The sequence below is a fragment of the Bombus pascuorum genome, chromosome 16 (assembly GCF_905332965.1).
Source record: "Bombus pascuorum chromosome 16, iyBomPasc1.1, whole genome shotgun sequence".
NCBI lineage: Eukaryota > Metazoa > Arthropoda > Insecta > Hymenoptera > Apidae > Bombus > Bombus pascuorum.
Window position 1 is genome coordinate 3,850,451 of NC_083503.1, and position 26,826 is coordinate 3,877,276.

General features: G+C 33.8%; 4 protein-coding genes across 4 annotated transcripts; all 4 read right to left on the reverse strand.

Annotated features, from left to right (window-relative positions):
* Window positions 1-5,037: 5,037 nt before the first annotated feature.
* LOC132915307 (E3 ubiquitin-protein ligase XIAP-like) lies at window positions 5,038-6,156 on the reverse strand. Its single transcript, XM_060975111.1, has 3 exons — window positions 5,515-6,156; window positions 5,348-5,432; window positions 5,038-5,228 (listed from the first exon to the last, which is right to left on the reverse strand). The coding sequence occupies exons 1-3, from the start codon at window positions 6,154-6,156 to the stop codon at window positions 5,038-5,040; spliced, it is 918 nt and encodes a 305-aa protein (XP_060831094.1).
* Window positions 6,157-10,816: 4,660 nt separating this feature from the next.
* LOC132915308 (E3 ubiquitin-protein ligase XIAP-like) lies at window positions 10,817-13,611 on the reverse strand. Its single transcript, XM_060975112.1, has 4 exons — window positions 13,224-13,611; window positions 11,294-11,526; window positions 11,127-11,211; window positions 10,817-11,007 (listed from the first exon to the last, which is right to left on the reverse strand). Exons 1-4 carry the CDS (start codon window positions 13,609-13,611, stop codon window positions 10,817-10,819), a joined length of 897 nt encoding a protein of 298 aa, XP_060831095.1.
* Window positions 13,612-18,275: 4,664 nt separating this feature from the next.
* On the reverse strand, window positions 18,276-19,394 carry LOC132915309 (E3 ubiquitin-protein ligase XIAP-like). The gene is made up of 3 exons (XM_060975113.1): window positions 18,753-19,394; window positions 18,586-18,670; window positions 18,276-18,466 (listed from the first exon to the last, which is right to left on the reverse strand). Exons 1-3 carry the CDS (start codon window positions 19,392-19,394, stop codon window positions 18,276-18,278), a joined length of 918 nt encoding a protein of 305 aa, XP_060831096.1.
* A 4,662-nt stretch (window positions 19,395-24,056) lies between these two features.
* On the reverse strand, window positions 24,057-25,175 carry LOC132915310 (E3 ubiquitin-protein ligase XIAP-like). Its single transcript, XM_060975114.1, has 3 exons — window positions 24,534-25,175; window positions 24,367-24,451; window positions 24,057-24,247 (listed from the first exon to the last, which is right to left on the reverse strand). The coding sequence occupies exons 1-3, from the start codon at window positions 25,173-25,175 to the stop codon at window positions 24,057-24,059; spliced, it is 918 nt and encodes a 305-aa protein (XP_060831097.1).
* Between the last annotated feature and the right edge of the window lie 1,651 nt (window positions 25,176-26,826).

Sequence of the window (26,826 nt, forward strand, 5' to 3'; positions counted from 1 at the left end):
CTAATCATCGCTGAATCGGTAGATCAGGCTCTAGAAAGATTACGCATCGTACTAGGTACCCTCGTAAACGCCGGGTTCTCCTTCAATTTTTCGAAGTGTTCCTTTCTCAAGACGTCTGTACTTTATCTCGGGTACGTAGTTCATAACGGAGAAGTTCGCCCAAATCCGGGTAAAATACAAGCCTTGAGTTCTCTACCGGCACCAACGACCGTCGCTCAACTTAGGCAGTTCATAGGTTTAGCCTCCTATTTCCGAAAATTCGTCCCTAAATTTTCGCAGGTAATGAAACCATTATACGCACTTACCTCCGGTATTAAAAACCTAACTTGGACAGATAGACACGAAACCATAAGGCAAAAAATAATTTCCATCCTGACCAACGAGCCGGTGTTGATGATATTTGACCCGAACTACCCGATAGAATTACATACTGACGCTAGTTCGGACGGATACGGCGCTATTTTAATGCACAAAATCGACGGCAGAAACCGAGTAATAGAATATTACAGTAAGAGAACGAGCCCCGCGGAATCCAGATATCATTCATATGAACTAGAGACCCTGGCAGTCGTAAACGCCGTTAAACAGTTTCGCCACTATTTACACGGACGGGAATTTCTCGTTGTCACTGATTGTAACTCGTTAAAAGCAGCTCGTAATAAAGTAAGTCTAAGTGACAGGGTTCATAGGTGGTGGGCTTACTTGCAAACTTTCACTTTCGACATTATGTATCGAGAAGGCAAACGAATGGCCCACGTAGATTTCTTCTCGCGTAATCTTGTAGACACCGACCGCGCCCCCACCAACAAGATCGAAGAAAAGAAAATTAATCTGGCCGAAATCTCGGAAGATTGGCTACTAGCGGAACAACGTCGCGACCCTCAAATTTCTGAAATCGTCAACAAACTGCGAAACGACGAGCTCGCGGAAGACATTGCGAGTACGTATGAGTTACGATCCGGTACCCTTTACCGTAAAATACAAAGGAGAGGCAAGACCCTCTGCCTGTCCATCGTACCAAGAGGGTTTAGGTGGTCCGTCATTAACCACATACACCAGTCAATTATGCACTTAGGTTGGGATAAAACGCTCGAGAAACTGTACGAGTATTACTGGTTCGAAGGGATGGCGAAATATGTTCGCAAATTCGTAGAGAACTGTCATGCTTGTCAGATTTCTAAGGCGAATTCAGGCAAAGTGCAAGTTGAATTACATCCCATACCTAAGACCAGCATACCTTGGCATACCATTCACGTAGACATAACGGGAAAGCTGAGCGGCAAGAACGACTCGAAAGAATACGTCATTGTCCTGATCGATGCCTTTACCAAATTTGTATACTTACACCACACTCGTAAAATAGACTCACTTAGCACCGTTAAGGCACTTAAGTCCGCCATATTTCTATTCGGCAGTCCCTCTCGGATAATAGCAGATCAAGGGCGATGTTTTACCGGCAAAGAATTTCAAGATTTTTGTAAGGATAGACAAATTAAACTCCACCTAATAGCAACCGGTGCTAGTAGAGCGAATGGACAAGTAGAGCGTACTATGGGTACATTAAAGAATATGTTTACAACAGTAGAAACGACCGGGCGATCATGGCAAGACGCGATCGGCGAAATACAGTTAGCTTTAAATTGCACCACTCATCGTGTGACTAAATCGAGTCCGCTAGAATTATTAATTGGTAAAACAGCGAGACCCTACGGGTTACTACTATCTGAAAATACCGAAGAAAAGGAAATAGATATCTGCAACGTAAGACAACAGGCCATACGAAATATGGAAGATAGCGCTAAGTATGATAAGGAAAGATTCGATAAAACGAAAGCCAAAGTAGTTAAATTCAATCTCGGTGACTTTGTATTAAAGAAAAACGAGGAAAGGAACCAAACGAAACTAGATCCGAAATTTAGCGGTCCATTTGTGATAGCGGAAATTTTGGAAGGAGATAGGTACATTTTAAAAACACTAGACGGCAAACGGTCATATAAATACAGCCATGATAGGTTAAAGAAAATGCCAGATAGTCGCGTTCCTATTGAGTTGGACGTCTGCGGTGATGACGAGAACAGTGACCATGACGATGCGAGTACCTCGGTCCCAGAGGATCATGCTGACCACAGCACTTAGCAGAAAGAGTTTGCATATGCCAGTGTGGCGATATGGTAAAGGACAATGTCTTCATACATGTCCAGTGCGGTAATCAGGTGTCGGATCGAACATAGTGGCTCACATACGCCTTACGGGGGGCATACGGCCCAAACAAAGTAAGTGCGGAATCAACACACCGTTACCGAATTCGATTCAAGTATCATGGAAATAACATCTAACGTAGTGTGGCGATATGGCAAAGGACAATGTCTTCATACATGTCCAGTGCGGTAATCAGGTGACGGATCGAACATAGTGGCACACACACGCTTACGGGGGGCATACGACCCAAACAAAGTAAGTGTGGGATCAACACACCGTTACCGAATTCAATTCAAGTATCGTTAACACTACGGAGATAACATCTAACATAGTGTTTGAACAAAAGCTCAGTGTGGTATCATGATCCAGAGAACTGAGGGTCGTCCAGGTGCGAGATCGAGAATGGTCCATCATGTCATTACGCCCAGACTGATGATTCACAAAATGCGACTAGCACTTCGAATATCAATCGTAACGTTACGGGTTTCCACTCTCTTTTAACTCTTTCGTTATCAAACGTCCGACCAGAATTTTTGCTGTCAAACTGGACCCTTGACCTATTCTGACACTTAACTAAATTGTAAATAACGACAGTTATATTGAGCCTAACATTGGGAAAATCCAATATTCTAGATACACCCGAGGACGTGTGATAGTCAGGATGGCCGTGTCGGAGATGAAAGGACACCGGGTTTCCGTTGGAGTTGCTTGGAAAACCTCAATACCGTAACATTTAAGAAATAACCCAACACAGTCATTCGAAATTTGTGACAATGAGCCTTTGGGCTCGAGGCGACCATCGGTCGCCGAAGCGTGGCCACGGTCGCGGGATGAACGTTCCGCTTAACAGAGATATGAAGTTACATAGCTTTCCTTTAAAGAATTGGCAGTACCGACACTTGACAATAAAACATTGTAACAGTTCCGCGGCTCGTCACACAGAGACCGCATTCTTTGAGTAAGATGATCGCCAGATGCAGATGCATCATTCACAGTTTATGCTCAGATAGTCTGAGGAGCCGCCACAAATCTTAGGACTTAGTCCTTCCGATTGACAAACAGTCTTTGTTCTATCCGCCCGTAAATCTGTCACCTATTGCGGAAAGATATGGGAGATCAGATTTCCTCACGTGCGACGCTTCCCGCCAGGAACTCTCTCTCAAAGGCGGTTAGCATCTTTTGCTAACCGCCGATATAGAAATTAACCAATTAACAGCAACGCCCATTTTCCCTCACCCTCCGTGTGGAGGCTTTCTTTGACGAATCCGATGATCTCGTGCCCTTAGGCACATCCCATCATAGTCTTCCTCTGCAGCGTCGTCGTGACGGAAAGTCATTCCCTTTCTGGCAGTCTCATTAGCTATACGCCTAGTGTGCTTGTACGATCGGTGAATAATCTACGAGTCGAATCCGACTTAGACTTCGAAGCAAAGTATATTCGTTATCCCGTGGACCGTGGATTCGCTTTATCGAACCTAGGGCCATTGTCATTAGCGTCCAGCTACCGCGTCCGATTGTCAATCTTGTATCAGCCATACTTGTGTAATAAATATCGGTGCGACAACCATGAACAACATTGGTGAAGATTCATTAAACGCCCCTAACGCCAACCCGACATATATATATATATATATATATGTATGTATGTATGTATGTATGTACGTATGTATGTATGTATGCATGTATGTGTAAAATTTTATTACAAATTAATATTGTAAATTTATTTTAGGTTGACATTGATTTGTTTATGACTTATAACTAATGAAGGTTTAATTGAAATTGGTATAAAAAATGAAGCTGACAGAAAAGCTATATTCGAAGTGATTAACAGATCATAAAAAATCAGCGACGCAAAAGGAATTTATTACCTTTTATTAATTATATCTAATTATATATCATTATTTTATTTGTTATATACTAAAGCTGTTTTAATGTATAAATTTAAAAACATAATATCTTATGTTATAGCATATTAGTGTTATTTCTTATGCCAGCTTAGTACACTTGAGAACACATATGATACATTTCTATCTTTGCTTATAAAGATACATTTACATACATTCAAATACGAAATGGCTGTAAAATTGTTGTATTCTTGATATGTGATAATACTTTATTAATAAGTACACTTTTTTTTGCTTTAGGATCATGCGGAATTGAACGCACATTTAGACAATCACTCAATTCGCTATTCTTCATTTGATCTAACTGATTTATTTTTTCCATTGTCACCGCAATATTGTTTTGATACTATTTAGTAAATTATATAATAATTGTATGTAATTTTAACTTAATCATACAGAAATTAGAAACATAAATATGTGTATACTGGATAAAGATGAGCTACTGTCTTTATCAGATTTAGCCCTTGATAGTTTCTCCTTTAGCGTTAAATGTTTTTGTCTTTGATCTTTTTCTTGCGGTAGCTATTTTTAAATGGAGAAGATTACAAGCGAAGCATAAAGAATGAAAGTACAATAAGAGAAAAAGTAAGCTATGACTTTTATGATTAGAAATATATATGTATAATACAGTTTCATTTTACTAACAATAAGGGGAATAAAACAAGGAACAATTAGTTAGATTACTAAAAAATAAGTTAACTTTATTCAGGTAAGAGAAGATACATGATTCAGATTAATGTTTAATTAAGTAACAGTTAAAATAAAAGAAAAGTCAAAAATATACAGAAAAAATGTATTTGATTAGATTAATAATATGTTTCTATTTGCATATTATCACACATTTTAATGTTACGTTTTAATGTTTTAATATTTGTTAAAAATTATTATTATTTGTACATAATTACATATATACATATATATACATGTGCATGCATTAAGCAGAAGCTATACGAACTACAGCTTTAACTTCTTCCCGGCAAATTATGCATTTCAGAAAAGCAGGGGCGCAATAATTACATGTTGCGAGATGTCCGCAAGGTAGGAATGCAATTGTTGCTTCTCGTCTCATGCAAACTTTACACGATCGAGCATCCTCCAATTCCTGATTTTCTTGTTCCAGAGCAGCTAAAATAGTAAACAGTATATTTAAATATAATATATAATACAAATTTATTATACGTATACGGATTTCATACAAATTAAAGAAAAAATGATCTATCTGTGTTTTTATTTTCACTACTTACCACATTTCTCAACGAGAGTCATCTCGTCAGTTTCATTTTCATCATGGGATCTCTCATGATTGCCAACTGTAGTTTCTATTCGTGCCTGTAATAAATATAATGTACATAAGTATATATTGGAATTGTTAATTATACATATGGTTCAGGGTGTAAGTTTTTCTACTTACTTCTGTAGGAGTTTCGTAAAAGTCTTGGCCTGTTACATTCTTAATATATTCCAAACCCCGTGCTTTGATTGTATAACAACATCCAGGAGACGAAATTGCATGTCGATTCCACGGGTCTTCTCCTGGACTCCAATTGTCCATAGCAATTCCACAATGGTGACAGACAACCGTATCATTTACTCCGTTGAAGTAGAAGCCTGCATCGGCTAATTCTTCACTTTTTATATATGTATTAGGCCATGTTGCGAATGTGCCTAATCTGGATTCGTAAGTATGATATTTCGAAGTTGCTTCTTTGCTAACTGTTCTTGATCCCAAGCGGCTCTGTCTTTTCATTGGCACATTGCCGCAATTTTGATTGCGGACGAATCCGCACTCTGGTGAATATGCCTTGTGAATTTGCATGGGAGTATTAGGCTCTAAACGGTAATTTAACTTCACTTGACACACGAAACATTTGATTGTATTCGATGTGCCCGTATAAAAGAATCCTGCTGCTGCAAGGGGAATGGCAACATATACAGGCCAGTTTCGAAAAGTCAAGAGTCTTGCTGTTTCAAAACGAAGATCACATCGTTCTTGAATGCCACGCGACGTCGATGGAACCGACGACATTGGATTAATCGTTTGCATCGGCAACATTTCTGATACTGACGACGTCGTACGAATGAACCACACGAACTATTCCACTCTTACAGTAATACTGAACCTTGAATCTTAAACCTTGCTGCTAGGACGTGCCTATTTTATACAGTGATCCCTTCATCCCACTATAGGGCACTGTGCAAAGTGCGCAAGTTGTCGACCAATCAAATGTCACTGATGCTCCACCCCTTACCGTACCGCAATGTACCGTACTATAGTAGTAGTAGAAGAGTAGAAGGAAAATATCTGTGCTAAAAATTATTAATCATCGCGGAACATGATAAAATTATTTTTACAAATAAGTATACAATTTTTTCAACGTGTGAAACATCTCACACAGGGTTTCTGCAGGAAAATTCAACAGTTTGTAAGAATTTATTAATTTATTTTGAGATAAAGTTCTCTCGCGATGCGAATAATAAGACGCCGTAGCATTATGTTATATTATATTTTATCTATCATATCATGTCACTTGTCACTTTTCGCAAATGTTCCTTACCTTTGGCAACAATATACCATAGTTTGGCGCTAAAATTGTTAATTGCGTATGCACTAGATGATAGTAAAAACGAAGATTAAAGCTATTAATTATTAAAGCGATACACTTAGCTTGAAAAGCAATTAAATCTTGAAAAATATCGAGGGGATCGTTCTCGTTTGACAAATGCGAAAAAAAAGTATCGACGAAGTAAAACCATTGAAATAGACGATGCCTATGTTTTGTTACCAACAATCCTGAAATTGCTAAAATGAGTGATCATTCTCATTATTGAACGTCTGATATCTAGTGTTTATATTCGTGTTCAATGTAGCGGCGTATCTACGGTATCCGATTTCGCTTGTTTTTTCTTTAATTTTCTTTATTTTTCTCTAGCATTTTGCATTTTATGCATATTCGGTGGCAAAGATTCTTAGGGCCACAAGTGAACGTTCTAAATTTCCCATTTTTGTTGTATCTTGCTGTATGTTTCTAATTCCTAAGAAAACAGGTAGTAGAATTTCAAAAGAAAAATCTTTCCATATATAACGGTTCTATAATAACGGGTGCGTTTCTTATTCGCTTTATCTCTCCTAAGAAAATTCAGCTATTATGCTAAACATTCTATGATTGTATGGAATTTTCGTTAGCCTAAATGAGTTTTTCTCCAATACAATCGAGTGGAAAGATATGTTTTCTAAAGGTGACGAATGAGCAGATAATTTTATTCTCCTGCCTTTCCTGCCCGTATGTCTTGAAGGAAACCTCTTTATGATTAACGTCCAACGAGCCTCTATTGAATATTTGCATCAACTTCGAAGCGATACGAAGCTTTTACATTGTTGTACTTTGAAAAAATAAACTGTTATTATACTTTGAAAAATAAATTATACCGCATATCTCCTATTACTAATTATTAAATTTGATTTCCTTCACAGGACTTTTCAGATCTGTGTATACAACTATGCCTACGACTACGAAACAAGTTCTTCTGCTCTTTTCTTCTCTTATCAAAATGTAACTTTCCTAATCAAAATAATATATATCCATTAGAAATAAAAAAGGATACATCGAATATTCTTCTCCTTTTCTCTCTCTCTCTCTCTCTCTCTCTTTTATTTTCACTGTCTCTTATTAGAATTCTGTAATCCATACCAGGGTCGGTGTGACCTTTTGTGGGGCCAACTTCAAAAATTTATTATACATATATATAGATATCGCAATCATATATCGCCTTTGGTACTTTTCGCAAAAGTTCCTTGCAACAATATACCATCGTGTGGCACTAAAAGTGTTAATTGCGTATGCACTAGATGATAGTAAAAACGAAGATCGAAGCTATCAATTATTAAAGCGATACACTTAGCTTGAAAAGCAGTAAAATCTTGAAAAATATCGAGGGGAACGTTCTCGTTTGACAAATGTGAAAAAAAGTATCGACGAAGTAAAACCATTAAAATCGACGATGCCTATGTTTTGTTACTAACAATCCTGAAATTGCTAAAATGAATAATCGTTCTCATTGTTGAATGTCTTTATATTCGTGTTCAATGAAGCGGCGTATCTACGGTATCCCATTGCTCTCATTTCGCTTGTTTTTCGAATTTTTCATTATCTTTCTCTAGCATCTTGCATTTTATGCGCCTTAGGCACCAAAGATTCTGAGCTGGAAATCTAAACTGGCTTTTGTCGAGATAAATGTCATGTTGGTATCATCACTGGTTCCTAAATCCAGATTTGGTACAACTGCTTGCGATTCTCTTCTGTTTTCCCCCGTCCGTCACGTTTGTTTTTATCTGCGTAACCAATGTATCGTAAATGGTTGTGCAAGGTGGTGAAATACACAGCATACGAAACTAATTAGTTTATTAATCTGTATGAATCAATTAAATATCAAAAGCAAAACCAATGTAATAACAGCTTTAAACGGCATCTGAAAAACGATAACATCCAAGGAAACAACTTGCGATTTAAAGAGTCGTATATGGAAAAATTCAAAGGTTTATTATAAATTGATATAAAAGGATTACTCTGAACATTTGTCAATGATTTTCTATGCAATAATGTAATAATTCTATATAATAACGTTCTCTGTTAATGTTGTGCATTATGTTGTAAGCTTTTCTATATTTGCTTATCAATGAAATTTAAATTGACTTGTGTTGCAACTGTCTACCCTATTCTATAAATTATTTCAAGAAATGTAAGTATAGCAGCTGTTTCTTCCATGTTTATGTAAAAAGGTATTATATGAGTTTTCAAGTAACCGATACTTTGTGACCTCATTATTTTGTTTAACAAAACTTCAGCTGATTAATGTTTTTATAAATTAAAAATTTTAAAAATTTACAGCTATTGAAAATGTTTATTTTAGGATTTACTACCACTGCACATTTTTTCACGATATTGTACATCAATACAATCTGTTTGTCTTTTTGTACAGTTCCCCAGATCTAGCAACATGCAGACCTTCGTTAAGACCTTAAGAGGGAAAACTATTACTCTTGAAGTGGAAGTTTCTGACACAATAGGGAATGTGAAAGCTAAGATCCAAGAGAAAGAGAGTATTATTACCGCCAATGCCAGAAATCCACAATGGAAACATATACAAAATAACTAGGATATTTTAATTGAACTGTATGGCTTGCAAAGATTACAGTCCATTCGGTCACAAGATTTAAATATTAAAGTAAAGACAAAGAAGATCCTGATACTAGTCTTGAATATGTGCTTGAATTTAGTCCATTGCGCCAACAAAATGTTCATCCAACTATGAATGATGAAAATGTATTTGGGGAAAATAAACCAACGCCACCACGTTACAGGATACCTCCAAAAGCAATAATTTTCAATTCAGAAGAAGCAAAAATGTTTGTTTTACTGAAACATTATGGATTAGATCAATATGTGCCTATATTTCTTGAACAATGTATACATATATATATATATATATATATATGTATGTATGTATGTATGTATGTATGTATGTATGTATGTATGTATGTACGTATGTATGTATGTATGCATGTATGTGTAAAATTTTATTACAAATTAATATTGTAAATTTATTTTAGGTTGACATTGATTTGTTTATGACTTATAACTAATGAAGGTTTAATTGAAATTGGTATAAAAAATGAAGCTGACAGAAAAGCTATATTCGAAGTGATTAACAGATCATAAAAAATCAGCGACGCAAAAGGAATTTATTACCTTTTATTAATTATATCTAATTATATATCATTATTTTATTTGTTGTATACTAAAGCTGTTTTAATGTATAAATTTAAAAACATAATATCTTATGTTATAGCATATTAGTGTTATTTCTTATGCCAGCTTAGTACACTTGAGAACACATATGATACATTTCTATCTTTGCTTATAAAGATACATTTACATACATTCAAATACGAAATGGCTGTAAAATTGTTGTATTCTTGATATGTGATAATACTTTATTAATAAGTACACTTTTTTTTGCTTTAGGATCATGCGGAATTGAACGCACATTTAGACAATCACTCAATTCGCTATTCTTCATTTGATCTAACTGATTTATTTTTTCCATTGTCACCGCAATATTGTTTTGATACTATTTAGTAAATTATATAATAATTGTATGTAATTTTAACTTAATCATACAGAAATTAGAAACATAAATATGTGTATACTGGATAAAGATGAGCTACTGTCTTTATCAGATTTAGCCCTTGATAGTTTCTCCTTTAGCGTTAAATGTTTTTGTCTTTGATCTTTTTCTTGCGGTAGCTATTTTTAAATGGAGAAGATTACAAGCGAAGCATAAAGAATGAAAGTACAATAAGAGAAAAAGTAAGCTATGACTTTTATGATTAGAAATATATATGTATAATACAGTTTCATTTTACTAACAATAAGGGGAATAAAACAAGGAACAATTAGTTAGATTACTAAAAAATAAGTTAACTTTATTCAGGTAAGAGAAGATACATGATTCAGATTAATGTTTAATTAAGTAACAGTTAAAATAAAAGAAAAGTCAAAAATATACAGAAAAAATGTATTTGATTAGATTAATAATATGTTTCTATTTGCATATTATCACACATTTTAATGTTACGTTTTAATGTTTTAATATTTGTTAAAAATTATTATTATTTGTACATAATTACATATATATATATACATGTGCATGCATTAAGCAGAAGCTATACGAACTACAGCTTTAACTTCTTCCCGGCAAATTATGCATTTCAGAAAAGCAGGGGCGCAATAATTACATGTTGCGAGATGTCCGCAAGGTAGGAATGCAATTGTTGCTTCTCGTCTCATGCAAACTTTACACGATCGAGCATCCTCCAATTCCTGATTTTCTTGTTCCAGAGCAGCTAAAATAGTAAACAGTATATTTAAATATAATATATAATACAAATTTATTATACGTATACGGATTTCATACAAATTAAAGAAAAAATGATCTATCTGTGTTTTTATTTTCACTACTTACCACATTTCTCAACGAGAGTCATCTCGTCAGTTTCATTTTCATCATGGGATCTCTCATGATTGTCAACTGTAGTTTCTATTCGTGCCTGTAATAAATATAATGTACATAAGTATATATTGGAATTGTTAATTATACATATGGTTCAGGGTGTAAGTTTTTCTACTTACTTCTGTAGGAGTTTCGTAAAAGTCTTGGCCTGTTACATTCTTAATATATTCCAAACCCCGTGCTTTGATTGTATAACAACATCCAGGAGACGAAATTGCATGTCGATTCCACGGGTCTTCTCTTGGACTCCAATTGTCCATAGCAATTCCACAATGGTGACAGACAACCGTATCATTTACTCCGTTGAAGTAGAAGCCTGCATCGGCTAATTCTTCACTTTTTATATACAGTGCTGGACAAAAGTATTGGCACAGCAAGATTGTTATGATACAAATGCTTATAACTATTAAACAAATTGATTTAAACAAAAAACTTTTTGACGTATTTATTTATTATCTATCCTAGTTTATTACATAACAAGAGCAACAATATAAATAAAATAATACGCAAAATAATAACAAAAATATATTTTTTGAACATTTTATGGGTGGACAAAAGTATTGGCACAGTAGAATATTTACGCTTATAACTAATTACATAATAAACTTCTAATATTTTGTTGGCAGTCCTTTTCTTTTAAGGACTTCCTTTAATCTTCTTAATTATAACACTCGATCAGTGAAACTGGAGACTTCAGTTATTAAACAACAAAAAACCAAGAAAGAGTAATAATGTCTAGAAAAACGAAAGAAACCACAATTGAAGAAAGAAAAATAATATTAAATTTATATAAGATGAATAAATCTTACAACGAAATTGCACAAATCATAAACAGAAGTCGTTTTACTGTGCGTTCAGTCATAAAACGCTTTAAAAGTGAAGAAAATCTAGAGAATCAAATTAGGAGTGGTCGCCCTTCTAAGGTAACAATTCGAGAAAAAAGGAAAATCGTAAATATTGTAAAGAAGGATCCAAAAACTAATTCGACTGAAATTGCTTCGATGTTAAAAGCTGAGTGTGAAAAAGAAGTAAGTACCAAAACTGTACGTAGGGTATTGAAGGATGCCGGTTATTCTGCCCGTGCAGCACGAAGAAAGCCCTACATCAGTAAAATAAACCAAAAGAAAAGAGTGGAATTCGCGAAAGAGTTTGTTACGAAAGATACTGATTTTTGGGAAAAGATCATGTTTTCAGATGAAAGTAAGTTTAATATTTTTAAATCTGACGGCAGAATATTAGTATGGCGAAAACCCAACACAGAGATGGACGAACTGAATCTGCAAGCCACCATGAAACATGGGGGTGGTGGTTTAATGGTGTGGGGATGTATGGCATCATCGGGTGTAGGAGAACTTATATTCATTGATGAGATAATGGATAAATATGTATATTTAAATATACTCAAGCAAAATCTTTTGAAAAGTACTCAAAAATTAAACCTCCCCAGGGATTTCTATTTTCAGCAGGATCGAGATCCTAAACATATGGCGTATATTGTTCGTCAGTGGATAATATATAATACTGCCCACACATTAAACACACCACCTCAAAGTCCCGATATGAATCCCATTGAGCACGTGTGGAACGAATTGGAAAAAAGAATTAGGAAACATAATATCACAAGCAAGTCTGAACTGAAGAAAGTTCTTCTGCAGGAATGGAGCAATATTGTACCTGAATTCACTAAAAAATTAGTCCACTCGATGCCCAGAAGATTAAAGGAAGTCCTTAAAAGAAAAGGACTGCCAACAAAATATTAGAAGTTTATTATGTAATTAGTTATAAGCGTAAATATTCTACTGTGCCAATAGTTTTGTCCACCCATAAAATGTTCAAAAAATATATTTTTGTTATTATTTTGCGTATTATTTTATTTATATTGTTGCTCTTGTTATGTAATAAACTAGAATAGATAATAAATAAATACGTCAAAAAGTTTTTTGTTTAAATCAATTTGTTTAGTAGTTATAAGCATTTCTATCATAACAATCATGCTGTGCCAATACTTTTGTCCAGCACTGTATGTATTAGGCCATGTTGCGAATGTGCCTAATCTGGATTCGTAAGTATGATATTTCGAAGTTGCTTCTTTGCTAACTGTTCTTGATCCCAAGCGGCTCTGTCTTTTCATTGGCACATTGCCGCAATTTTGATTGCGGACGAATCCGCACTCTGGTGAATATGCCTTGTGAATTTGCATGGGAGTATTAGGCTCTAAACGGTAATTTAACTTCACTTGACACACGAAACATTTGATTGTATTCGATGTGCCCGTATAAAAGAATCCTGCTGCTGCAAGGGGAATGGCAACATATACAGGCCAGTTTCGAAAAGTCAAGAGTCTTGCTGTTTCAAAACGAAGATCACATCGTTCTTGAATGCCACGCGACGTCGATGGAACCGACGACATTGGATTAATCGTTTGCATCGGCAACATTTCTGATACTGACGACGTCGTACGAATGAACCACACGAACTATTCCACTCTTACAGTAATACTGAACCTTGAATCTTAAACCTTGCTGCTAGGACGTGCCTATTTTATACAGTGATCCCTTCATCCCACTATAGGGCACTGTGCAAAGTGCGCAAGTTGTCGACCAATCAAATGTCACTGATGCTCCACCCCTTACCGTACCGCAATGTACCGTACTATAGTAGTAGTAGAAGAGTAGAAGGAAAATATCTGTGCTAAAAATTATTAATCATCGCGGAACATGATAAAATTATTTTTACAAATAAGTATACAATTTTTTCAACGTGTGAAACATCTCACACAGGGTTTCTGCAGGAAAATTCAACAGTTTGTAAGAATTTATTAATTTATTTTGAGATAAAGTTCTCTCGCGATGCGAATAATAAGACGCCGTAGCATTATGTTATATTATATTTTATCTATCATATCATGTCACTTGTCACTTTTCGCAAATGTTCCTTACCTTTGGCAACAATATACCATAGTTTGGCGCTAAAATTGTTAATTGCGTATGCACTAGATGATAGTAAAAACGAAGATTAAAGCTATTAATTATTAAAGCGATACACTTAGCTTGAAAAGCAATTAAATCTTGAAAAATATCGAGGGGATCGTTCTCGTTTGACAAATGCGAAAAAAAAGTATCGACGAAGTAAAACCATTGAAATAGACGATGCCTATGTTTTGTTACCAACAATCCTGAAATTGCTAAAATGAGTGATCATTCTCATTATTGAACGTCTGATATCTAGTGTTTATATTCGTGTTCAATGTAGCGGCGTATCTACGGTATCCGATTTCGCTTGTTTTTTCTTTAATTTTCTTTATTTTTCTCTAGCATTTTGCATTTTATGCATATTCGGTGGCAAAGATTCTTAGGGCCACAAGTGAACGTTCTAAATTTCCCATTTTTGTTGTATCTTGCTGTATGTTTCTAATTCCTAAGAAAACAGGTAGTAGAATTTCAAAAGAAAAATCTTTCCATATATAACGGTTCTATAATAACGGGTGCGTTTCTTATTCGCTTTATCTCTCCTAAGAAAATTCAGCTATTATGCTAAACATTCTATGATTGTATGGAATTTTCGTTAGCCTAAATGAGTTTTTCTCCAATACAATCGAGTGGAAAGATATGTTTTCTAAAGGTGACGAATGAGCAGATAATTTTATTCTCCTGCCTTTCCTGCCCGTATGTCTTGAAGGAAACCTCTTTATGATTAACGTCCAACGAGCCTCTATTGAATATTTGCATCAACTTCGAAGCGATACGAAGCTTTTACATTGTTGTACTTTGAAAAAATAAACTGTTATTATACTTTGAAAAATAAATTATACCGCATATCTCCTATTACTAATTATTAAATTTGATTTCCTTCACAGGACTTTTCAGATCTGTGTATACAACTATGCCTACGACTACGAAACAAGTTCTTCTGCTCTTTTCTTCTCTTATCAAAATGTAACTTTCCTAATCAAAATAATATATATCCATTAGAAATAGAAAAGGATACATCGAATATTCTTCTCCTTTTCTCTCTCTCTCTCTCTCTCTCTCTCTCTTTTATTTTCACTGTCTCTTATTAGAATTCTGTAATCCATACCAGGGTCGGTGTGACCTTTTGTGGGGCCAACTTCAAAAATTTATTATACATATATATAGATATCGCAATCATATATCGTCTTTGGTACTTTTCGCAAAAGTTCCTTGCAACAATATACCATCGTGTGGCACTAAAAGTGTTAATTGCGTATGCACTAGATGATAGTAAAAACGAAGATCGAAGCTATCAATTATTAAAGCGATACACTTAGCTTGAAAAGCAGTAAAATCTTGAAAAATATCGAGGGGAACGTTCTCGTTTGACAAATGTGAAAAAAAGTATCGACGAAGTAAAACCATTAAAATCGACGATGCCTATGTTTTGTTACTAACAATCCTGAAATTGCTAAAATGAATAATCGTTCTCATTGTTGAATGTCTTTATATTCGTGTTCAATGAAGCGGCGTATCTACGGTATCCCATTGCTCTCATTTCGCTTGTTTTTCGAATTTTTCATTATCTTTCTCTAGCATCTTGCATTTTATGCGCCTTAGGCACCAAAGATTCTGAGCTGGAAATCTAAACTGGCTTTTGTCGAGATAAATGTCATGTTGGTATCATCACTGGTTCCTAAATCCAGATTTGGTACAACTGCTTGCGATTCTCTTCTGTTTTCCCCCGTCCGTCACGTTTGTTTTTATCTGCGTAACCAATGTATCGTAAATGGTTGTGCAAGGTGGTGAAATACACAGCATACGAAACTAATTAGTTTATTAATCTGTATGAATCAATTAAATATCAAAAGCAAAACCAATGTAATAACAGCTTTAAACGGCATCTGAAAAACGATAACATCCAAGGAAACAACTTGCGATTTAAAGAGTCGTATATGGAAAAATTCAAAGGTTTATTATAAATTGATATAAAAGGATTACTCTGAACATTTGTCAATGATTTTCTATGCAATAATGTAATAATTCTATATAATAACGTTCTCTGTTAATGTTGTGCATTATGTTGTAAGCTTTTCTATATTTGCTTATCAATGAAATTTAAATTGACTTGTGTTGCAACTGTCTACCCTATTCTATAAATTATTTCAAGAAATGTAAGTATAGCAGCTGTTTCTTCCATGTTTATGTAAAAAGGTATTATATGAGTTTTCAAGTAACCGATACTTTGTGACCTCATTATTTTGTTTAACAAAACTTCAGCTGATTAATGTTTTTATAAATTAAAAATTTTAAAAATTTACAGCTATTGAAAATGTTTATTTTAGGATTTACTACCACTGCACATTTTTTCACGATATTGTACATCAATACAATCTGTTTGTCTTTTTGTACAGTTCCCCAGATCTAGCAACATGCAGACCTTCGTTAAGACCTTAAGAGGGAAAACTATTACTCTTGAAGTGGAAGTTTCTGACACAATAGGGAATGTGAAAGCTAAGATCCAAGAGAAAGAGAGTATTATTACCGCCAATGCCAGAAATCCACAATGGAAACATATACAAAATAACTAGGATATTTTAATTGAACTGTATGGCTTGCAAAGATTACAGTCCATTCGGTCACAAGATTTAAATATTAAAGTAAAGACAAAGAAGATCCTGATACTAGTCTTGAATATGTGCTTGAATTTAGTCCATTGCGCCAACAAAATGTTCATCCAACTATGAATGATGAAAATGTATTTGGGGAAAATAAACCAACGCCACCACGTTACAGGATACCTCCAAAAGCAATAATTTTCAATTCAGAAGAAGCAAAAATGTTTGTTTTACTGAAACATTATGGATTAGATCAATATGTGCCTATATTTCTTGAACAATGTATACATATATATATATATATATATATATGTATGTATGTATGTATGTATGTATGTATGTATGTATGTATGTATGTACGTATGTATGTATGTATGCATGTATGTGTAAAATTTTATTACAAATTAATATTGTAAATTTATTTTAGGTTGACATTGATTTGTTTATGACTTATAACTAATGAAGGTTTAATTGAAATTGGTATAAAAAATGAAGCTGACAGAAAAGCTATATTCGAAGTGATTAACAGATCATAAAAAATCAGCGACGCAAAAGGAATTTATTACCTTTTATTAATTATATCTAATTATATATCATTATTTTATTTGTTATATACTAAAGCTGTTTTAATGTATAAATTTAAAAACATAATATCTTATGTTATAGCATATTAGTGTTATTTCTTATGCCAGCTTAGTACACTTGAGAACACATATGATACATTTCTATCTTTGCTTATAAAGATACATTTACATACATTCAAATACGAAATGGCTGTAAAATTGTTGTATTCTTGATATGTGATAATACTTTATTAATAAGTACACTTTTTTTTGCTTTAGGATCATGCGGAATTGAACGCACATTTAGACAATCACTCAATTCGCTATTCTTCATTTGATCTAACTGATTTATTTTTTCCATTGTCACCGCAATATTGTTTTGATACTATTTAGTAAATTATATAATAATTGTATGTAATTTTAACTTAATCATACAGAAATTAGAAACATAAATATGTGTATACTGGATAAAGATGAGCTACTGTCTTTATCAGATTTAGCCCTTGATAGTTTCTCCTTTAGCGTTAAATGTTTTTGTCTTTGATCTTTTTCTTGCGGTAGCTATTTTTAAATGGAGAAGATTACAAGCGAAGCATAAAGAATGAAAGTACAATAAGAGAAAAAGTAAGCTATGACTTTTATGATTAGAAATATATATGTATAATACAGTTTCATTTTACTAACAATAAGGGGAATAAAACAAGGAACAATTAGTTAGATTACTAAAAAATAAGTTAACTTTATTCAGGTAAGAGAAGATACATGATTCAGATTAATGTTTAATTAAGTAACAGTTAAAATAAAAGAAAAGTCAAAAATATACAGAAAAAATGTATTTGATTAGATTAATAATATGTTTCTATTTGCATATTATCACACATTTTAATGTTACGTTTTAATGTTTTAATATTTGTTAAAAATTATTATTATTTGTACATAATTACATATATATATATACATGTGCATGCATTAAGCAGAAGCTATACGAACTACAGCTTTAACTTCTTCCCGGCAAATTATGCATTTCAGAAAAGCAGGGGCGCAATAATTACATGTTGCGAGATGTCCGCAAGGTAGGAATGCAATTGTTGCTTCTCGTCTCATGCAAACTTTACACGATCGAGCATCCTCCAATTCCTGATTTTCTTGTTCCAGAGCAGCTAAAATAGTAAACAGTATATTTAAATATAATATATAATACAAATTTATTATACGTATACGGATTTCATACAAATTAAAGAAAAAATGATCTATCTGTGTTTTTATTTTCACTACTTACCACATTTCTCAACGAGAGTCATCTCGTCAGTTTCATTTTCATCATGGGATCTCTCATGATTGCCAACTGTAGTTTCTATTCGTGCCTGTAATAAATATAATGTACATAAGTATATATTGGAATTGTTAATTATACATATGGTTCAGGGTGTAAGTTTTTCTACTTACTTCTGTAGGAGTTTCGTAAAAGTCTTGGCCTGTTACATTCTTAATATATTCCAAACCCCGTGCTTTGATTGTATAACAACATCCAGGAGACGAAATTGCATGTCGATTCCACGGGTCTTCTCCTGGACTCCAATTGTCCATAGCAATTCCACAATGGTGACAGACAACCGTATCATTTACTCCGTTGAAGTAGAAGCCTGCATCGGCTAATTCTTCACTTTTTATATGTGTATTAGGCCATGTTGCGAATGTGCCTAATCTGGATTCGTAAGTATGATATTTCGAAGTTGCTTCTTTGCTAACTGTTCTTGATCCCAAGCGGCTCTGTCTTTTCATTGGCACATTGCCGCAATTTTGATTGCGGACGAATCCGCACTCTGGTGAATATGCCTTGTGAATTTGCATGGGAGTATTAGGCTCTAAACGGTAATTTAACTTCACTTGACACACGAAACATTTGATTGTATTCGATGTGCCCGTATAAAAGAATCCTGCTGCTGCAAGGGGAATGGCAACATATACAGGCCAGTTTCGAAAAGTCAAGAGTCTTGCTGTTTCAAAACGAAGATCACATCGTTCTTGAATGCCACGCGACGTCGATGGAACCGACGACATTGGATTAATCGTTTGCATCGGCAACATTTCTGATACTGACGACGTCGTACGAATGAACCACACGAACTATTCCACTCTTACAGTAATACTGAACCTTGAATCTTAAACCTTGCTGCTAGGACGTGCCTATTTTATACAGTGATCCCTTCATCCCACTATAGGGCACTGTGCAAAGTGCGCAAGTTGTCGACCAATCAAATGTCACTGATGCTCCACCCCTTACCGTACCGCAATGTACCGTACTATAGTAGTAGTAGAAGAGTAGAAGGAAAATATCTGTGCTAAAAATTATTAATCATCGCGGAACATGATAAAATTATTTTTACAAATAAGTATACAATTTTTTCAACGTGTGAAACATCTCACACAGGGTTTCTGCAGGAAAATTCAACAGTTTGTAAGAATTTATTAATTTATTTTGAGATAAAGTTCTCTCGCGATGCGAATAATAAGACGCCGTAGCATTATGTTATATTATATTTTATCTATCATATCATGTCACTTGTCACTTTTCGCAAATGTTCCTTACCTTTGGCAACAATATACCATAGTTTGGCGCTAAAATTGTTAATTGCGTATGCACTAGATGATAGTAAAAACGAAGATTAAAGCTATTAATTATTAAAGCGATACACTTAGCTTGAAAAGCAATTAAATCTTGAAAAATATCGAGGGGATCGTTCTCGTTTGACAAATGCGAAAAAAAAGTATCGACGAAGTAAAACCATTGAAATAGACGATGCCTATGTTTTGTTACCAACAATCCTGAAATTGCTAAAATGAGTGATCATTCTCATTATTGAACGTCTGATATCTAGTGTTTATATTCGTGTTCAATGTAGCGGCGTATCTACGGTATCCGATTTCGCTTGTTTTTTCTTTAATTTTCTTTATTTTTCTCTAGCATTTTGCATTTTATGCATATTCGGTGGCAAAGATTCTTAGGGCCACAAGTGAACGTTCTAAATTTCCCATTTTTGTTGTATCTTGCTGTATGTTTCTAATTCCTAAGAAAACAGGTAGTAGAATTTCAAAAGAAAAATCTTTCCATATATAACGGTTCTATAATAACGGGTGCGTTTCTTATTCGCTTTATCTCTCCTAAGAAAATTCAGCTATTATGCTAAACATTCTATGATTGTATGGAATTTTCGTTAGCCTAAATGAGTTTTTCTCCAATACAATCGAGTGGAAAGATATGTTTTCTAAAGGTGACGAATGAGCAGATAATTTTATTCTCCTGCCTTTCCTGCCCGTATGTCTTGAAGGAAACCTCTTTATGATTAACGTCCAACGAGCCTCTATTGAATATTTGCATCAACTTCGAAGCGATACGAAGCTTTTACATTGTTGTACTTTGAAAAAATAAACTGTTATTATACTTTGAAAAATAAATTATACCGCATATCTCCTATTACTAATTATTAAATTTGATTTCCTTCACAGGACTTTTCAGATCTGTGTATACAACTATGCCTACGACTACGAAACAAGTTCTTCTGCTCTTTTCTTCTCTTATCAAAATGTAACTTTCCTAATCAAAATAATATATATCCATTAGAAATAGAAAAGGATACATCGAATATTCTTCTCCTTTTCTCTCTCTCTCTCTCTCTCTCTCTTTTATTTTCACTGTCTCTTATTAGAATTCTGTAATCCATACCAGGGTCGGTGTGACCTTTTGTGGGGCCAACTTCAAAAATTTATTATACATATATATAGATATCGCAATCATATATCGCCTTTGGTACTTTTCGCAAAAGTTCCTTGCAACAATATACCATCGTGTGGCACTAAAAGTGTTAATTGCGTATGCACTAGATGATAGTAAAAACGAAGATCGAAGCTATCAATTATTAAAGCGATACACTTAGCTTGAAAAGCAGTAAAATCTTGAAAAATATCGAGGGGAACGTTCTCGTTTGACAAATGTGAAAAAAAGTATCGACGAAGTAAAACCATTAAAATCGACGATGCCTATGTTTTGTTACTAACAATCCTGAAATTGCTAAAATGAATAATCGTTCTCATTGTTGAATGTCTTTATATTCGTGTTCAATGAAGCGGCGTATCTACGGTATCCCATTGCTCTCATTTCGCTTGTTTTTCGAATTTTTCATTATCTTTCTCTAGCATCTTGCATTTTATGCGCCTTAGGCACCAAAGATTCTGAGCTGGAAATCTAAACTGGCTTTTGTCGAGATAAATGTCATGTTGGTATCATCACTGGTTCCTAAATCCAGATTTGGTACAACTGCTTGCGATTCTCTTCTGTTTTCCCCCGTCCGTCACGTTTGTTTTTATCTGCGTAACCAATGTATCGTAAATGGTTGTGCAAGGTGGTGAAATACACAGCATACGAAACTAATTAGTTTATTAATCTGTATGAATCAATTAAATATCAAAAGCAAAACCAATGTAATAACAGCTTTAAACGGCATCTGAAAAACGATAACATCCAAGGAAACAACTTGCGATTTAAAGAGTCGTATATGGAAAAATTCAAAGGTTTATTATAAATTGATATAAAAGGATTACTCTGAACATTTGTCAATGATTTTCTATGCAATAATGTAATAATTCTATATAATAACGTTCTCTGTTAATGTTGTGCATTATGTTGTAAGCTTTTCTATATTTGCTTATCAATGAAATTTAAATTGACTTGTGTTGCAACTGTCTACCCTATTCTATAAATTATTTCAAGAAATGTAAGTATAGCAGCTGTTTCTTCCATGTTTATGTAAAAAGGTATTATATGAGTTTTCAAGTAACCGATACTTTGTGACCTCATTATTTTGTTTAACAAAACTTCAGCTGATTAATGTTTTTATAAATTAAAAATTTTAAAAATTTACAGCTATTGAAAATGTTTATTTTAGGATTTACTACCACTGCACATTTTTTCACGATATTGTACATCAATACAATCTGTTTGTCTTTTTGTACAGTTCCCCAGATCTAGCAACATGCAGACCTTCGTTAAGACCTTAAGAGGGAAAACTATTACTCTTGAAGTGGAAGTTTCTGACACAATAGGGAATGTGAAAGCTAAGATCCAAGAGAAAGAGAGTATTATTACCGCCAATGCCAGAAATCCACAATGGAAACATATACAAAATAACTAGGATATTTTAATTGAACTGTATGGCTTGCAAAGATTACAGTCCATTCGGTCACAAGATTTAAATATTAAAGTAAAGACAAAGAAGATCCTGATACTAGTCTTGAATATGTGCTTGAATTTAGTCCATTGCGCCAACAAAATGTTCATCCAACTATGAATGATGAAAATGTATTTGGGGAAAATAAACCAACGCCACCACGTTACAGGATACCTCCAAAAGCAATAATTTTCAATTCAGAAGAAGCAAAAATGTTTGTTTTACTGAAACATTATGGATTAGATCAATATGTGCCTATATTTCTTGAACAATGTATACATATATATATATATATATATATATATGTATGTATGTATGTATGTATGTATGTATGTATGTATGTATGTATGTACGTATGTATGTATGTATGCATGTATGTGTAAAATTTTATTACAAATTAATATTGTAAATTTATTTTAGGTTGACATTGATTTGTTTATGACTTATAACTAATGAAGGTTTAATTGAAATTGGTATAAAAAATGAAGCTGACAGAAAAGCTATATTCGAAGTGATTAACAGATCATAAAAAATCAGCGACGCAAAAGGAATTTATTACCTTTTATTAATTATATCTAATTATATATCATTATTTTATTTGTTGTATACTAAAGCTGTTTTAATGTATAAATTTAAAAACATAATATCTTATGTTATAGCATATTAGTGTTATTTCTTATGCCAGCTTAGTACACTTGAGAACACATATGATACATTTCTATCTTTGCTTATAAAGATACATTTACATACATTCAAATACGAAATGGCTGTAAAATTGTTGTATTCTTGATATGTGATAATACTTTATTAATAAGTACACTTTTTTTTGCTTTAGGATCATGCGGAATTGAACGCACATTTAGACAATCACTCAATTCGCTATTCTTCATTTGATCTAACTGATTTATTTTTTCCATTGTCACCGCAATATTGTTTTGATACTATTTAGTAAATTATATAATAATTGTATGTAATTTTAACTTAATCATACAGAAATTAGAAACATAAATATGTGTATACTGGATAAAGATGAGCTACTGTCTTTATCAGATTTAGCCCTTGATAGTTTCTCCTTTAGCGTTAAATGTTTTTGTCTTTGATCTTTTTCTTGCGGTAGCTATTTTTAAATGGAGAAGATTACAAGCGAAGCATAAAGAATGAAAGTACAATAAGAGAAAAAGTAAGCTATGACTTTTATGATTAGAAATATATATGTATAATACAGTTTCATTTTACTAACAATAAGGGGAATAAAACAAGGAATAATTAGTTAGATTACTAAAAAATAAGTTAACTTTATTCAGGTAAGAGAAGATACATGATTCAGATTAATGTTTAATTAAGTAACAGTTAAAATAAAAGAAAAGTCAAAAATATACAGAAAAAATGTATTTGATTAGATTAATAATATGTTTCTATTTGCATATTATCACACATTTTAATGTTACGTTTTAATGTTTTAATATTTGTTAAAAATTATTATTATTTGTACATAATTACATATATATATATACATGTGCATGCATTAAGCAGAAGCTATACGAACTACAGCTTTAACTTCTTCCCGGCAAATTATGCATTTCAGAAAAGCAGGGGCGCAATAATTACATGTTGCGAGATGTCCGCAAGGTAGGAATGCAATTGTTGCTTCTCGTCTCATGCAAACTTTACACGATCGAGCATCCTCCAATTCCTGATTTTCTTGTTCCAGAGCAGCTAAAATAGTAAACAGTATATTTAAATATAATATATAATACAAATTTATTATACGTATACGGATTTCATACAAATTAAAGAAAAAATGATCTATCTGTGTTTTTATTTTCACTACTTACCACATTTCTCAACGAGAGTCATCTCGTCAGTTTCATTTTCATCATGGGATCTCTCATGATTGCCAACTGTAGTTTCTATTCGTGCCTGTAATAAATATAATGTACATAAGTATATATTGGAATTGTTAATTATACATATGGTTCAGGGTGTAAGTTTTTCTACTTACTTCTGTAGGAGTTTCGTAAAAGTCTTGGCCTGTTACATTCTTAATATATTCCAAACCCCGTGCTTTGATTGTATAACAACATCCAGGAGACGAAATTGCATGTCGATTCCACGGGTCTTCTCCTGGACTCCAATTGTCCATAGCAATTCCACAATGGTGACAGACAACCGTATCATTTACTCCGTTGAAGTAGAAGCCTGCATCGGCTAATTCTTCACTTTTTATATATGTATTAGGCCATGTTGCGAATGTGCCTAATCTGGATTCGTAAGTATGATATTTCGAAGTTGCTTCTTTGCTAACTGTTCTTGATCCCAAGCGGCTCTGTCTTTTCATTGGCACATTGCCGCAATTTTGATTGCGGACGAATCCGCACTCTGGTGAATATGCCTTGTGAATTTGCATGGGAGTATTAGGCTCTAAACGGTAATTTAACTTCACTTGACACACGAAACATTTGATTGTATTCGATGTGCCCGTATAAAAGAATCCTGCTGCTGCAAGGGGAATGGCAACATATACAGGCCAGTTTCGAAAAGTCAAGAGTCTTGCTGTTTCAAAACGAAGATCACATCGTTCTTGAATGCCACGCGACGTCGATGGAACCGACGACATTGGATTAATCGTTTGCATCGGCAACATTTCTGATACTGACGACGTCGTACGAATGAACCACACGAACTATTCCACTCTTACAGTAATACTGAACCTTGAATCTTAAACCTTGCTGCTAGGACGTGCCTATTTTATACAGTGATCCCTTCATCCCACTATAGGGCACTGTGCAAAGTGCGCAAGTTGTCGACCAATCAAATGTCACTGATGCTCCACCCCTTACCGTACCGCAATGTACCGTACTATAGTAGTAGTAGAAGAGTAGAAGGAAAATATCTGTGCTAAAAATTATTAATCATCGCGGAACATGATAAAATTATTTTTACAAATAAGTATACAATTTTTTCAACGTGTGAAACATCTCACACAGGGTTTCTGCAGGAAAATTCAACAGTTTGTAAGAATTTATTAATTTATTTTGAGATAAAGTTCTCTCGCGATGCGAATAATAAGACGCCGTAGCATTATGTTATATTATATTTTATCTATCATATCATGTCACTTGTCACTTTTCGCAAATGTTCCTTACCTTTGGCAACAATATACCATAGTTTGGCGCTAAAATTGTTAATTGCGTATGCACTAGATGATAGTAAAAACGAAGATTAAAGCTATTAATTATTAAAGCGATACACTTAGCTTGAAAAGCAATTAAATCTTGAAAAATATCGAGGGGATCGTTCTCGTTTGACAAATGCGAAAAAAAAGTATCGACGAAGTAAAACCATTGAAATAGACGATGCCTATGTTTTGTTACCAACAATCCTGAAATTGCTAAAATGAGTGATCATTCTCATTATTGAACGTCTGATATCTAGTGTTTATATTCGTGTTCAATGTAGCGGCGTATCTACGGTATCCGATTTCGCTTGTTTTTTCTTTAATTTTCTTTATTTTTCTCTAGCATTTTGCATTTTATGCATATTCGGTGGCAAAGAGTCTTAGGGCCACAAGTGAACGTTCTAAATTTCCCATTTTTGTTGTATCTTGCTGTATGTTTCTAATTCCTAAGAAAACAGGTAGTAGAATTTCAAAAGAAAAATCTTTCCATATATAACGGTTCTATAATAACGGGTGCGTTTCTTATTCGCTTTATCTCTCCTAAGAAAATTCAGCTATTATGCTAAACATTCTATGATTGTATGGAATTTTCGTTAGCCTAAATGAGTTTTTCTCCAATACAATCGAGTGGAAAGATATGTTTTCTAAAGGTGACGAATGAGCAGATAATTTTATTCTCCTGCCTTTCCTGCCCGTATGTCTTGAAGGAAACCTCTTTATGATTAACGTCCAACGAGCCTCTATTGAATATTTGCATCAACTTCGAAGCGATACGAAGCTTTTACATTGTTGTACTTTGAAAAAATAAACTGTTATTATACTTTGAAAAATAAATTATACCGCATATCTCCTATTACTAATTATTAAATTTGATTTCCTTCACAGGACTTTTCAGATCTGTGTATACAACTATGCCTACGACTACGAAACAAGTTCTTCTGCTCTTTTCTTCTCTTATCAAAATGTAACTTTCCTAATCAAAATAATATATATCCATTAGAAATAGAAAAGGATACATCGAATATTCTTCTCCTTTTCTCTCTCTCTCTCTCTCTCTCTCTCTTTTATTTTCACTGTCTCTTATTAGAATTCTGTAATCCATACCAGGGTCGGTGTG

What these genes read in the sequence shown, in the direction of transcription:
- LOC132915309 (XM_060975113.1), bottom strand. Translation starts at nt 19,394, where the DNA reads ATGTTGCCGATGCAAACGATTAATCCAATGTCGTCGGTTCCATCGACG. An exon ending in TTTACGAAACTCCTACAGAA is followed by an intron (nt 18,671 to 18,752) that starts GTAAGTAGAAAA and finishes TATTTATTACAG; the next exon opens with GCACGAATAGAAACTACAGT. An exon ending in GACTCTCGTTGAGAAATGTG is followed by an intron (nt 18,467 to 18,585) that starts GTAAGTAGTGAA and finishes TTACTATTTTAG; the next exon opens with CTGCTCTGGAACAAGAAAAT.
- LOC132915307 (XM_060975111.1), bottom strand. Translation starts at nt 6,156, where the DNA reads ATGTTGCCGATGCAAACGATTAATCCAATGTCGTCGGTTCCATCGACG. An exon ending in TTTACGAAACTCCTACAGAA is followed by an intron (nt 5,433 to 5,514) that starts GTAAGTAGAAAA and finishes TATTTATTACAG; the next exon opens with GCACGAATAGAAACTACAGT. An exon ending in GACTCTCGTTGAGAAATGTG is followed by an intron (nt 5,229 to 5,347) that starts GTAAGTAGTGAA and finishes TTACTATTTTAG; the next exon opens with CTGCTCTGGAACAAGAAAAT.
- LOC132915310 (XM_060975114.1), bottom strand. Translation starts at nt 25,175, where the DNA reads ATGTTGCCGATGCAAACGATTAATCCAATGTCGTCGGTTCCATCGACG. An exon ending in TTTACGAAACTCCTACAGAA is followed by an intron (nt 24,452 to 24,533) that starts GTAAGTAGAAAA and finishes TATTTATTACAG; the next exon opens with GCACGAATAGAAACTACAGT. An exon ending in GACTCTCGTTGAGAAATGTG is followed by an intron (nt 24,248 to 24,366) that starts GTAAGTAGTGAA and finishes TTACTATTTTAG; the next exon opens with CTGCTCTGGAACAAGAAAAT.
- LOC132915308 (XM_060975112.1), bottom strand. Translation starts at nt 13,611, where the DNA reads ATGTTGCCGATGCAAACGATTAATCCAATGTCGTCGGTTCCATCGACG. An exon ending in TTTACGAAACTCCTACAGAA is followed by an intron (nt 11,212 to 11,293) that starts GTAAGTAGAAAA and finishes TATTTATTACAG; the next exon opens with GCACGAATAGAAACTACAGT. An exon ending in GACTCTCGTTGAGAAATGTG is followed by an intron (nt 11,008 to 11,126) that starts GTAAGTAGTGAA and finishes TTACTATTTTAG; the next exon opens with CTGCTCTGGAACAAGAAAAT.